The following is a 15,518-nucleotide window of genomic DNA, read 5'->3' as shown; positions in this document are numbered from 1 at the left end:
AATATTAGAATTACATCTCCTCCAAAATCATATTGCTCTAAACTTAATAGCACCAGTACATCTAACTTTTCTCTCCTCATTTGGTGAACACTTTAAGTTCCTTTTGAAAGATGTCATGCACTATATATACATATTTCTTTAGTTAATAATTGCAAACTTTATAGATAAAATGCATATACTTTTATTTATTTCTAGTGTTTGGTATCACTTTTCTTTAGCAATCATCAAGGAAAGATTAATGTTTTAAGGTTTTGAATCACTATTTTTGCCAAACATCAAGATAATTTTATTAGTTTCTAAGGTTTAGATCACTTTGCTTGGTCAATCACAAGGATATTTTGTTAGTGGATTGGAGAAAAGTTAATATATATATACCACTAATTATTTATATATTGTACATGATCTTTTGTTTCCCTAGCATGAAAGATAACAAGAATTCCTTGTATTTTTTTTATCATTTGAATTCATTATCAACTTTACAACTAATCTAGCCTAAAGTTCAACTCTCATAACTATTTGGGTTGTTAAGATGTTTTTATATTTTCACTACTTGTGTTATACAATTGGGAATTATGACCCTCACATTCACAATTCACAACCAACATGCGCCTTAATCAATACTCAAATTATTCATATGCAAACCCAAATCATATAAATAATAAATGTCAAATCGACCTGAACAAATCAATGGAGTCACCTAATCATTGTCTCCTACTCCCTAATAGATAATGGGAGATCAATTACACAATCTACAATATGCAACAAACTGCTATAAACCTTACAACAATGAATCATTAGCTCACGACATCATGACCATGGATAGTGGAGGATCCTCTTAGAATGGTTTAATCTTCTTAAATTCCATTTCATAGTTGAACTATAAGCTTTAGTAAACACTCTTGTCCAAGAACTCCAACACCATGACTTGACCAAAGTTAACTTAGGTAACTTTGTCAATCACAAACATTTAATGAAATTATAGAAGTCCTTAACACCCAAGGTTGATCAGAACATGAATAGATTCTTCAAGCTTTTCACCATGGTTGTATATCCTAATTTTCCATACGAAGTTAGATCTATCTCCCCTTAGATCCAAAATGCAACACTTTCCCACCCTTACATAGAAAACTATTTCAACTCTAACTCTCATGCGCAAGCTTCTATCATGTCCCCGCCATGACAACCAGACTCACATCATCTCTAATAAGGGAAAATTGTCTTGTTTTAAGACTTCACTTTTTGTAACTCAAACCATGCCCAAACATCAATATGACCTTTTGTTAATGCAAATAATGATATATACACAACAATCAAGGTATATATCATTGTCTTTGAGGAATGGTCCTATTATCAACTAGGGTAGCAACCTTATTATTAGTGCTGCAATCTCAACCTTAGTGGAGCAGTGATCTCTATTGTGTGTTGAAAATTGTAGCTAGCTCGAATACCCAACTATTGAATTTTAATGTTGTCAATGACAATTAAAATTCCTATATATTACCTCTCATGCAATCCGAACCACTTAGGGTTGGGCCCAAATACATGTGAATTGTAATTATGTCTTGCTATGAATTTTGGGCAAGAACTATATATAATGTAACTTGTGGATAGGACAAGCCCTATAAACATAACTTGTAATTTGGTCTGACCCTAATTGAGCGATGTAACTTGTGGTACTATATTGAATGTAACTTGTGAGTTGTTTGGGAATGGGCTGGTTGAAGACCCCATCCAATAGGCTCAACAACCTCCAATACCCGAGGTCTCAAAACCGAGGTCAAGGTCTGAATCATACCCCACATGATAAAAGAGAACCAACAAGCACCATTGTAATTGGCATGCATATTATTATTATTTTTTTTTATAAATAAATCTCTGCCAAAATTTTGACGACAACACAACTTTGCATCGATGGCCAAACCGTTAGATCAACAACATCCTCGTCGGTGCAAAGTTTTTGGCAGGTGTTGGCATTGCAATGCCAATTGAAGAAACATTCGACGAGGATGATGTATGTCTGACTAAATCTCCGTCGGAATGCCGACAGCAACAAAAATTTGCACCGACGGCCAAACCGTCGGATCAGCAACATCCTCGTCGATGCAACGTTTTTGGCAAGCGTCAGAATTGCGACACCAATTGAAGAAACATCCGACAACAATTCTGTATTTCCAACAATACTTTCATGTTGGACGGTTGTCGTAGTCGCAGTCAATGCATATTCGTGGTGAGTGTTGGAACTCTGACGTCCATCGGATGATATTTTTGGCTAGAGGAGTGGTCATGACCGCCGTCGGAAGAGTTTAGGATTTTGTTGGAATTCCGATGTTAGATGGAATCGTCAAAATGTCTGACAACGAGTTTTTGATGGCTTCATTTGTCGGCAGTCCAATGAAAAGTAGTCGAAATACCGACAATAGGCCGTTGGAAATCAGCCCCAAATGTACTAGTGCCACCACTAAGAAAAAATAGCCATCAAATAGATTTAGTTCCAAGAGCTAGTTTTCCAAACAAGGTAGCTTACACAATGACTCCTACTAAGACAAAAGAGCTCATATAGGAAAGTGGTAGAGTTATTGGAAAAGGGCTTGATTTGAGAGAGCTTGAATCTGTGTGCAGTGCCTATGACATTACCACCAAAGAAGAACAGAGAACGAAGGATGTACATTGATTCTAGAGCCATCAATAAGATTACAATCAAGTACATATTTCCAATCTCAAGGATGGATGATATCATGGATTGTTTTAGTGGAGCTTAGTACTTCACTAAGATTGACTTGAAAAGTAGGTATCATCAGATTTGGATCAGAGAAGGATACGAGTGGAAGACTGCATTCAAGATGAAATAAAGTTTGTTTGAATAGTTGGTCATGCCTTTTGGACTAACCAATGCACCCAGTACTTTTATGAGGTTAATGAATGAGGTATTCAAATAATTCTTGGGCAAGTTCGTTATAGTTTACCTTGATGATATTTTGATATTTAGAAAGACTATGGATAAACATTTGATGCATATTCGATTAATATTTGAAAGGCTTAGAGAAGAAAGATTGTTGATTAATCTCAAGAAATGCAACTTTGCAAAGAGAGAGAGTTGGTGTACTTGGGTTTTGTTGTATCAGGTAACGGTATCAGAATGGATCCTGAGAAGGTGAAGGCTATCCTAGAATGGCCAATGTGCCAAAAAGAACAACAGAGGTGAGATTGTTTCATGATCTAGCTAGTTTTTCTAGACAGTTTATTAGGGGTTTCAGTAGTATATGTTCACCACTAACTGAAACAATGAGGGGGGATAGGAAGGAGTTTAGCTAGACAACAGGGGCAGAAAAGAGTTTTGAGTTGTTGAAGGCAAAGGTGACATAACGACCAGTGTTAGCACTTACAATATTTAACAAGGTGTTTTAGGTAGATTGTGATGCAAGCGGAAATTCTATTGGGGTTGTTTTAAGCCAAGAAGGTAAACCCATTACCTATTTCAGTGAGAAATTGAATGATGCAAAGAAAAAGTATTATGTTTATGATCATGAATTTTATGTCATAGATAAAGCACTTAAGAAATGGAGGCATTATCTTTTACCCAAGGATTTTGTTTTGTACACTTATCATCAAGAACTACAATTTTTAAATAGTCATGTTAAATTGAATCAAAGGCACATGAAATGGGTAGAGATTTTATAGAGCTATACATTTGTTTTAAAGCATAGAAGTGGGAAATCTAACAAGGTTGCAGATGCTTTAAGTAGGAGGTAGAATTTGTTGATTGAAATGCAGGTTGAAGTTGTTGGTTTTGATGAGCTCAAGGAGTTGTATGAAGAAGATCTTGATTTTGGAGAGGCATGTAAGGCTTGTAAGGAGCCTATTGCAACATATAGAACAAGGTGGTTGGATTATTTGATCCAAGATCATATGTTGTTCTGAGGTAATAAATTATGCATTCTTGGGAGTTCTATGAGATTGAATTTGATTAAGCAAAAATATAGTGGAGGTCTTGCAGGACATTTTGGTTTTGATAAGACCATATTACTTGTTGGAGAAAAGTATTGTTGGTCTTAAATGCAACAAGATGTAAAGAAATATGTTCAAAGTTGTAGAATTTGTCAAGTAAAAAAGGTTGTTAGTCAAAACACTGGATTGTATCACCCACTACCAGTACTTGAGAGGCCATGGGAGGAGCTTAGTATGGATTTTGTTCTTGGATTACCAAGAACACAGAGGGGTTATGATTCCATCTTTGTGGTTGTTGATAGGTATCCCAAAATGGAACATTTTATACCATGTAAAAAGACTAATGATGTTGTCCATATTGCATAATTATTTTTCAAAGAAATTGTGAGGCTTCATGGTCTACCAAGGAGCATAGTTTCAGATAGAGACACAAAGTTTGTTGGCTACTTTTGTTGAAAATTATGAAAGAAGATGAAGAATAAATTGAATTTTAGTTCAACGTACCATCCAAAGATAGATGGACAAACTAAAGTTGTAAACAAAATCTTGGGTAATCTGCTGAGAAGTCTAGTTGGTGACAGGCCAAAGGGGTGGGATTTGATCCTACCACAAGTTGAATTTGCATACAACAACTCCATCACTAGTAGTACATGAAGGTCACCATTTTGGATTGTTTGTGGCAGAAATCCAAATGTTGTTTGAGATCTGAAAAATTTGGAGAGGAGTGACAAGAACAGTGCAGAAGTGAAGGACTTTGCTGAACATATGAAGAGCCTACATGATGAAGTAAGAAAACATATTGATAAAATGAATTTTCAATATAAGTCTAAAGATGATTTAAAGAGGAGACGTAAGGAATTTTAGGTTGGAGATGATGTTATGGTTCATTTGAGGAAGAAAATATTTCCATTAGGTACTTACAATAAGCTCCAAATGAGAAAATTTGGTCCATATAAGATTGTAAGTAAACATGATTCAAGTAATGCATATGAAGTAAAGTTGCCTAAAGGATTCAATATCTATCCTATTCTTAATATTTCATATTTAACAAAGTATTATGAAGGTGAATCTCAAGGAGACGTCACAAAGGCACAATTGAGCATTCCAGAACCCACTCCAGAAAGGTGGGAAATTGAGACAATTTTGGATAGCAGAGTGAGGAGGAGCACAAGAAACAAGCAAGATTTTGAGTATTTGGTAAAATGGGTTGGAATACCTATGGTGGACTCATCTTGGCTATCAGAAGTTGAGGTTGAGAACCTTGGTTTTCCCCTTGATGAGTGACAGGGTCACTTATCTTTCTTCCATGGGAGTCTGATGTAGGGGCATCCACGTGGATGCCTTCCCAATTTGAAAATTCAAATTTTTCTTCTCCTTGGCGATTAAGGTTTAAACAGTGAGACTTTGTAGTGGGGTCTTGTAAGAGGCTAATTTTAGTAATGGACTACATGTAACACAAAAAGGATTATGGTTAGCTTTTATTAGTGTGTGTGTGGATTTTTCTAGAGGGGGCTACGTAGCATTCAAGGTAGTAGGTTAGAAGTTTGAAGGGTAGTAGTATTCTGGGGAGATTTTTTTTGCTGCTGAAAGGGGTATCTGGGGGGATTTAAATTGTGGGTGGGGAGGACTTGGAGCAAGCCTTTGGGAAACTATTGTAGTTGTTAAAAAAACTCCAGTGTTGTAGATCTATATAGACCAATAGTAGATTTGGATAGTGGTTTGTGAAGCCAATGAATTTGGCTAATGATTTTTGCAAGATTGTTTGTGGATTTAGTGAAAGTTTAAGATGATTGGAATCGAGTGGAAATGATAGATTGAAAATCTGAACAGTGAGGCTACTAATGTAAACTTTTTGTTGCAAATTTAGTGAATAATATTATTGTTGCAGAAAGTTTCTACTTGTGTTTTGTGTTTGAATTGGTAGCTTATAGGCAGGAGTGTCCTGTTGTTGCATCAACAATGCTTTAGGGCCTAATGATTTCTAAAGACAAATGATGGAAATAATTATGGATGGAAGGGGATTCCAGATAGGTTATTGAAGCTATGAGGGTTGGCTCATTTCAATTTAGTTCAAAATTGGAAACTAGAAGAATCATCGATTCTACCAAATTTTTGATGGACTACTCTCAAGATGTTCGTTTTTCTCATAGGGGAGGAAGATTGACCATGGAGGGGTTCACTCGACAATTTAGGGGGAATCAAGGTTGGTCAGTAATTCTAGGTAGAAAAGAGGGATTAGAGTTTTGACTAGGTCATATCTATATAAACAATAAATAAGCCCTTGATGTAGAGGTAGAACAAATTTACCCAAAAACACACTGGGCACATATTATTTGAGCAAAATGTCCAAGAAAAATGGGAAACTCATCTCTTTTGTTATGTCAAAGATAGAATAGCATAGAAAAAAGGTAAGCATAGAAGCATTTGTACCTACCTTAGAGAATGAAATTTCTTGTAAGCATCTCAACTACGTTTTTCAATAATCTTGGTAGGTCCTCCTAGTTGAACCCATTCTACTATCCAAGAGATTTTCTCCCTTTTAAATAAATTCATTCATAAATTGGTGGTTGTGACTGCGCAATATTTTGGAGAGCTTGAGCCCTTTCATGCTTAGACCTATGGCTAAGGCAATGAATGCTTCATACACCTTAAATGAGATTTAGTAATATTTTTTTATCTTTAAGTTGCAATCATTTAACAAGATGGTAGCCTATGTTCTTCATGCCATCTCTTATTAATAAAGCAAGTTGTACTTTAAAACATGTGTATCTCTCTCTCTCTCTCTCTCGGAATGAAGTCTTGTTGAATGCAAGACCTTGACATCATACCCCAACTCTCGGAATGAAGTCTTGTTGAATACAAGACCTTGACGTCATACCCCAAACGAATTTGGTGGAATGAATACCCCCTAATCTTTGACTCTTAGACAAAGAGGATTCCGCCTAAAGACCACATACATCAGATCACTTAAATTTTTTGTAGATGATATTAAATCATCCATCTATATATAAACATGTGTACATTGAGAATATCTTAAAACAAAATTGCCTCAAATTTTTATATATATTTGTATATATGACGATATATTAAAAAGCAAAATTTCCTCAAAAAATTATCCGATTCGACTATCAGATTAGAAATTGGTGATTTCACGGAGTGAAGTTCACTGCTGGAAATGGAATACTCAATCGGATTGAGATAACCACTGGCAATATCATTGCCGATAATTTTAGTTCACAGAAATAAGTGTCATTTATGAGGAGTGTTTCACACTTTCTCTGTCAATGATGCAAAAGTAGATTGAATAAACAATGGATATTTCCAGCTCTTAATTATACTTAGACAATGCTAACGCTAAAGCTATGCCAATGCCATCCCATGCCCATCTCAATCTAAATTTCAATCTATCTCCATTATGCAGAGAGGGTTGGTTGAAGGAAACTCTACAGACTTTGCTTACGACACACGGCTTCCCACTAGACTCTTCTACGTATAGTCAATTATTGCAAACCTGCATTGCGAAGAATGCAATTTCACAAGGTAAACAAATCCACTCTTTCATCATTCAAAGGGGTTTTGCATTTGCTACAGAGACAAAATTTCAAAACAATCTTATCAACATGTATGTCAATTGCGGGAGACTAGTAGATGCACGTAATGCGTTTGACGAAATGACAGAACTAGACGTCTGCTCCTGGAATACTATAATTGCAGCTTACAGAAGACATGGGTATCCTCACGAGGCATTGACACTGTTTTACCAAATGCACCGAACAGGTGTGCAAGCCGATCAGTTCACCTTTGCCACAATACTCTCAGCCTGTGCCAAAATTAGAGCTTTGGAACAGGGTATGGATATCCATCAGACTATAATGGAAAGGGGTTTTTTGTCAAATGTTGTCGTTGCAAGTGCGCTGCTAGACATGTATGCTAAATGTGGAAGAATACACAAAGCACGTGAACTGTTCGACAAAATGCCTCAAAGAAATGTGGTCTCATGGAATTCCATGATTTTAGGATATACACAAAATGGGATTTTTGATAAAGCCTTGCAAACTTTTCAGCAAATGAAGTTGATAGATGTAATACCAAACTCCACAACTTTTGCCAACATCCTTCCAGCTTGTGCTAAACTGGGAGATTTGGAGCAGGGAACCGACATCCATCAGAGCGTAATGGAAAGGGGACTTTTGTCAGATGTTGTAGTTTCAAATGCTTTGGTAGACATGTATGCAAAGTGTGGAAGCATACACAAGGCACGCGAATTGTTTGACAAAATACCACAAAAAAATGTGGTTTCATGGACTGCAATGATTGCAGGATATGCACAAAGTGGTGATCTTGACAAGGCTTTGAGGCTTTTCAAAGAAATGCCTCACAGAAATGTGGTTTCGTGGACTGCAATGATCGCAGGATATGCACAAAATGGTGTCCTTGATGAAGCTTTAAGGCTTTTTGAAGTGATGCCTCAAAAAAATGTGGTTTCATGGAATGCGCTTATTGCAGGCTATGCACAAAATGGGTTTGTTGTAAAGGCCTTAGAAACTTTCAAGCAAATACAATCTGCAGGTGTCATCCCAGACTCCACAACCTTTGCAAGCATCCTCCCTGCCTGTGCTAAGATCGGAGCTCTCGAACAGGGCTTAAACATCCATCAAAGTGTAATTGAAAGCGGCTTTTTGTCATATGTTGTAGTTGTGAACGCCCTGATAGACATGTATGCAAAATGTGGAAGCATAGACAAGGCACGCAAGCTGTTTGACGAAACACCTCATAGAGATGTTATCTCATGGAATGCCATGGTTTCAGGATATGCACAAAATGGCTTCTGCAAGGATGCTCTCAAACTCTTTGAAACAATGAAGCACTCAGGAGCATACCCTGATCATGTAAGCTTTGCATGCGTCTTATTTGCATGCAGCCATGGAGGTTTATTGGATGAGGGATTTAAATACTTCATCAGCATGAGGGACTCTTACTGCATTTCGCCTATTATTGATCATTATGTGTGCATGGTCGACCTTCTTGGCCGTGCTGGCTATCTTGAGGAGACTCTAAAGTTCATTATCAAAATGCCAATTAAACCTGTGGTGGTCTTGTGGATGTCTTTGCTTGGCGCCTGTAGATCACATAAGAATATAGCATTAGGAGCTTTTACAGCAAATCTCCTCTTTGAGCTGGATCCTAGAAATACTGCAACTTATGTTCTTCTGTCAAACAGCTATGCAGAAGTGGGCCGGTGGGATGAAGCTCAAATGGTAAGGAGGTTGATGAAAGATAGAGATATTAAAAAGGTACCTGGATGTAGTTGGATTGAAGGCCATAAAACGGTACATACTTTTTTGGTAGGAGACAGATCACATCCACAAACAAAGGAAATCTATGAAAAGTTGGAGGAATTGTCTCAGGAGCTGAAAGCAGAAGGATATCTTCCAGATTCAAGACATGTAGCGAATGATGTGGAGGATGAGGAAAAAGAATTATTCCTTTGTCACCATAGTGAGAAATTGGCAATCGCATTTGGCTTGCTAAACACATCCCCCGGAACAACCATTAGAATTGTCAAGAACCTTCGAGTGTGTGTTGAATGCCATACTGCAACCAAGTTTATCTCCAAGATTGTTGCAAGACAAATTATTGTGAGGGATGCAAATCGGTTCCATCATTTCCAACAAGGACAATGCTCTTGCAGAGATTATTGGTGATACTAAGTAAAGCAATGTGCAAACTTAAGCTGGTGCTGTAACAGGGTGCATCATGTCAGACCTGCTGTGATAAAGAAGAGACCAGGATCTGTTTTCAGTTTCGAAAAGGTAAAAGGTGTTTTTATCTCTTAAAAGGTTTTGGAGAAATGATGGTATTGTGTATCATTGCCTGTACATACTGATGGGTTTTTGTTGAGGCCTTGTTTAATGATACCAGGGACACATTATTATATTGAATTATATTTCAAGAAGCCGGCACATTCATTTCATGATATTCTCTTGCCATCTGCAGAGGACGTGGATACTGTCCATGATTTGATCAGATGCATATGTTCGCATGGTGTCTGATATCAGACTGCTGAGGGCTTATCATATGATAAGCTTAAAACATGATATTGCTATCCAGAATGTAGAGGCATACACTAAGCAGCCATTATGATTGGGAGATCAACAATTTCAGCACAACCATTACAACACACCTCAAACATTGCCGTTCCTATATATGATCAGCATTCTCGATCTTCAGGAGCGTATGTATCTGTTGATCACGTTGTAGGTCTTCGTGCTTCTATCTCTAGTAGTTAGGGTGTTGTTGACTCTTGTTTATAGTGCTTTTGCTTCTATTGTTCATCACACTCTGTGTTCCTCTTGTCTCAGCTACTCACGGTGTTTCTACATCTACTTCTTATGGTATGCTTGATATAGCTATTCATCCTGACCATACCTTAGACTACATAGATACTATGTTGGAGGACATGTCTTCTAATTTGAGTTCAGTGAGGACATGGGTATAAAGACTTTTGGATGTTCTACACCAAGGATCGCAGAGGATGTTGGTACTACTGTTGAGCTGGGTTATGGAGGTTTGGATCATCATGGTGATCCTGCTACAGCCTCAAAGGTATAAGTTTGAGATATTCTGTATCTAGATATTTTGAACAATTTTATTTTTCTTGTACATGAATTGTCGATTTACGAAAATAATTAAACATGTGTTTTTGCAGACGGGCTATTTGGGCACATTCCTATTAAGCGTAGTGACATTATACATTATTGTTGTGATTCAGATCGAGTGAATGCTGAGCAAGTGAAACAATACTTGTGCATTCTTATGTATGCATTTGTAATCATTTTTTTTTAAATTAATGACGTGTTTTTGTGGACATGGTGTTATTTGGGCACATCTATCAGACAGAGTGACACTGTACATCATTGTGATTTATATCAGGCCAGTGCTCAACAGGGGAGACAATCATTATACATTCTTATGTATGCATTTCTATAAAATATTTAGAAATTAACATGTTATTTATATACACATATGTGCTTACAAACACATGGGTGCATGTATGGTGGTTTATTTTAGCAGTTAGGTGATATTAATCCATCTTCCAGGTGGTGAACGCCGCCATTGAAGACTTTGGAGAGCATGATTTGTATTGTACATTGTTTTCATATCTTATACGCGAACATTATATAATTTTGAAGATCATTATATATATATAGTCATATTGTACATATTTGATATGCTCTTGAGTTTTGTGTATTATGAAAAATAAATATACAAAACCCATGAACATATCAAATAGAGGCATGGATATTGAACACATTAAATTAGATCAATTAATTGAATTGATGATGATTATACATATATATTTTGACAATTTATAGGAGTGTTCAATTTTAATTCATTTATAAATTATATTAATTTTTAGAATTTTTAAATGTTAAAATTTAATTTACAACTTTTAACATTTCATTTTTGGTCTATTATAATATTTGAAAGTTTGGCTTGTGAGAATTTCAATTTGATTAGGATAGTTGTTAATAATTGATGTTTTTATAATTTGAATATTATTTTACAATTAGGAGTTATTGTTATTTCACGAATCTATGCATTTGTGATAGTTGAATATGATTTGCATTTTTTGACACGTGTAAGTTGATATATATTGGTGTTTGATATTTATCTTCGAATATATGTACATTTATATGTTGCATACGATATTGGTTTTATATGTAAATCATATCCAACTAATATATTGCTTGACTTTTCTTGTTTTGAGTAAGGTTTCATCCTTGGTAAGGGAGAGCATCATAGGGGATGTTGTCACACCAACTTAACATCAAGGAAAGAGATTTGATCCAATGTACAAACAATTGGTTAGTGCGTCTGTGATATTTATCTATGCAATTTGTGTTATCTAGTCACAAGCAAGTTGGTTGGTAATGTAAATTATTGGTCTTCTTTTATGATTTATGATTAATGATCACTTTGTCATGTCATTTTGTTAAATTTGTATCATCAACTTGTATATTGGCACAATGGCAATTCAATCACCAATTTATATTTTCATTGATTTGTTTTCTATGATTTCATGTTCAAGTGGTTGTTGTGTGCTTATTCATGGTATGATATGTCATTTTTTTATGCTTGATGAGTACTTTTGTGAAGTTTCATAGGTTTTAATATGAAATATTGAATGACTTCAGTAATATGTGGTGGGAAAGACTTTTAAAAGTTGAGAAAATTAAAATCAACTTGCAATGATGGTTGTAAGGTTGGCCAACCAATAAGGTACTACACATTTGATGAGAAACGATGTGACATTTATTGTGAATATCTTTTAATGGGAATCTATGGTTTTTGTTACGTAAAAACCGAAGTTCTAGGAATAATTTATAGAGAATCACGTAAAAATAGAAAAATGTAAAATTAATTTTTTTTATGCAAAAAAATGTCAAGATGTGAAACGCTAGTAAAAAATAATCTAATGAGATGCAACAACATTTAACATTGTTGAGAAGGTTCATAAATTCATAAAATGTCAACCATTTCATAATTTTGTGAAGGTTCCTATTGTTCCATAATTTTTCCTTTACTCTTGAGATGGAAGATATTTTAACAACAAATTATTATTTTTCATTAGACACTTGTTTCATATGTGAGATTGCAATTCCAATTAGAAATGCTATATGGAATTTCATTGTTAACAATGAATTTTTATAAATAAAAATTTAATAATTATTTATTTTCATGTAATATATGAACTAATTAATGATTTTTTGGTTCTATATTTTTAATTTATAGACTAATCAAATTTTTGTTAATAAAAATATAATTTTTTAAATTTTTATGTGAATAAAATATAAAATATTTTTTTATTATTGGAACATTAAAATGCACATGATGTTTAAATAGAGATCAAAATGTATGAAAAAATATCTCAAATGAAAAAATCATAGAATCAAGATATTTTAAACTTTCTAATATTTCACAAGTTTCACTTATGATCAAATCCAAGATACTGTTTCCAAGTATAAAAAACCTTATAATTATTTATAAAATAATTAGTAATTAATATATTTTACAATTTTTTATACATGAGAAACAAACATTTGTTTTACTTTGACATTACCAAAGTAAAATTGAATTTTTCATTTGAGAAAGCGAAAAAAGAAAAAAATGTTTTATGATTTTGGTTGAGATCACAACACTTTTTCCCTCATTGCCATTGCTTGACCCATTATAATTGTATACTCACCCACCTTCACTCCTAACCACAATATATAAAGGTCTATATTCTTTAATTATATTGGGAGGAGGTTACTCATAAAGTGCAAATGCGATCTTAATATTATCTTAAAATTTAGGCTGTAATATTTAGAATAATTTATGAGGGTGATATTAGATGGAACATTTATATGTTTTATACCTCCTTCAAAATTTCTCCATGTTTTAAAGAAACACTCAAATATCAAAGAGACATTTTTGTGGGAGTATTATTAAATTGAGGATATTCATTGTACCCAATATATGTATGCTTGAATATAAAATTATTCCATTGTGTAAATAAGGAAAAGTGGGGATAATATTTGGCTTACTATGAGAGTTAATATATCAATAATAATTAAAATTTATATAAAATATATGTAATCATCATTACATATGGAAATAATAGCATAACGATGTCTAACAATGTCAAGTACAAGTAACAAATTTGTACCCATATCACAAAATGTATCATTGATAGTAATAGAAGAAAAATATATAATACGGAAATCCTCCACAATAGATGTACTATTGATCAACTTATGAAACAAAGGTTCTCAATAGTAAAGCAACAATAGAACTAAGAATACTATTATAACTAGTATAGAAGACATGGGAAGGATTTGAAAATTATGGATGTGCAATCACGACGTTCAAAAAGAGAAGAAAAAATAATGGCTAAATATCTAAAGAAGGAGAAAGTGCATACTTTTAATGTTATCCCTTTCTTATAATATAATTTAATAAGTGAATAAGGATCACATCTAACAAATTTTATAAGTATATTAATAGTTGTACAATAGAAGTATGGATAGTAGCTAAAAATAAGGGACTATATGATTGCACAATGAATTATAAATATACAAATAGATATGTACTCTAGGGTGGGTAGGGTAAGGTTCACAAGATTATATAATAAAGATCTTAGTCTCTAATATAAATAGAAAAATGATATTCAAATGATTTAGAATATGATATAAACTAGAGTATTAGTAGAAGATAATATTTAAAATGAAAAACTAAAGGTCCCTCTAAGTATTGATAGGACGGTAAAAGAAATAGTAGGAAATATAATATCAAGACATATAATAAAGATATATTGAAACAAAGTAGCACTAACTATGGTATATAAAGGCAACTTAGTGCTTGCCTATGTGGTCAATTTTAGAGTCTAGACCTCCAACTTTGTTGAGGTGGTGGCGATTTTCTATGGTATATCTCTAGCCAAGGACAAAGGCTTTTAGAAAATCATTGTTGAAGGGGATTCTAAAAATGTAATCATGATGCTTCCTAGTGAAGCATCCCTAGACTAGCCCATGAAAGAGTTAATTTTTGAATCCTACCGCATTCTTTCTACCCTTAGACAAGTCAATTTTTTCCACAATCTTAGGAAGGGGAACAATTTGGTTGGAAGGTTGGCTAGCCTGGGTCCCTTCACTGGTTCCTTGCAAATGTGGACTTCCATGCAAGATTTGTGATCTAAGATGACCTAAGTACATATGTGGATTAAAGATTTGTGGGTTGCCATTCTAATTATGGCCTTTTCTATCACTTATTGTCATCATTAGACGATAGAGAATATTCCTATTAATTTATGGAATGGGATAGCTCTTTTAAAATCCTCTTTTGTTTATCGTCTTCTAAATTTAGCCTCAAAATTTTCTATTCTAGTCACTTTCAAGTTGCTTGGTTTTACTATGCTTTGGCCTACCATTGAGGAAGATTCAATTCAGACTGAGTCCTAATAATTGTCAATCTCTTAAAAATGATGAGTACCTTTGGTGTGTTATGGAAAGGGGTAAGTTTACCTCTTACATTGAGGCTATGCAAGGTCATGACCCCTATCTCTCGATTCAATTTTCCCATTCTTGAAAATGATGGTAGGATTTGTATCAAGGAGGGTGTCTTTCATGGTGTATGTGGATCTCATTGTGGCTACTCTTGGGCTCTTAGTCAAAGGCATGGTATTCCCTAAAAATTCCAAAGGTAATTACAAGGAGAATTTTAAGATATTTTTGGTAGAGTTTGGGCTGAAGCTAATGATTTGGTTGAGAGACTCAATACATGGGATGCTCTAGAAGTGCAGGTTAAATCTCCAAGCACTAAGGTGGCCTCAAGGAAAGAAAGGAAGAATATTTTGAGATCTATTTCAGCTATCTAGGGTAATCAAGATGTATTGAAAAAGAACTTGGAATAGATTGTGACCTTTAGCAGGGAAATGACGAGCACAACATCAACTTCTATGTAGGTCCTTAAGGAGGATCTTGAAACAAGACATGCCAAGAGGAAGAGGTTTATGAAGGTCATTGTTGTTG

At 34.6% G+C, this 15,518-nt stretch overlaps 1 protein-coding gene across 3 annotated transcripts; it reads left to right on the top strand.

Annotated features, from left to right (window-relative positions):
- Positions 1-7,082: 7,082 nt before the first annotated feature.
- On the top strand, positions 7,083-11,115 carry LOC131071108 (pentatricopeptide repeat-containing protein At5g48910). Of its 3 annotated transcripts, none has more exons than XM_058006818.2 (4): positions 7,083-9,758; positions 9,943-10,180; positions 10,308-10,551; positions 10,655-11,115. In XM_058006818.2, the coding sequence occupies exon 1, from the start codon at positions 7,308-7,310 to the stop codon at positions 9,648-9,650; it is 2,343 nt and encodes a 780-aa protein (XP_057862801.2). In that variant the 5' UTR covers positions 7,083-7,307; the 3' UTR covers positions 9,651-9,758; positions 9,943-10,180; positions 10,308-10,551; positions 10,655-11,115. The 3 variants fall into 3 exon arrangements, with proteins under 3 accessions (XP_057862801.2, XP_057862799.2, XP_057862800.2); XM_058006816.2 differs by having other exon boundaries at positions 9,943-10,202; XM_058006817.2 differs by having other exon boundaries at positions 9,868-10,202.
- The last annotated feature ends 4,403 nt before the right edge of the window (positions 11,116-15,518 follow it).

Source organism: Cryptomeria japonica, chromosome 11 (genome assembly GCF_030272615.1).
Source record: "Cryptomeria japonica chromosome 11, Sugi_1.0, whole genome shotgun sequence".
NCBI classification, from domain to species: domain Eukaryota; kingdom Viridiplantae; phylum Streptophyta; class Pinopsida; order Cupressales; family Cupressaceae; genus Cryptomeria; species Cryptomeria japonica.
This window is presented reverse-complemented; position numbering and strand designations above follow the sequence as displayed.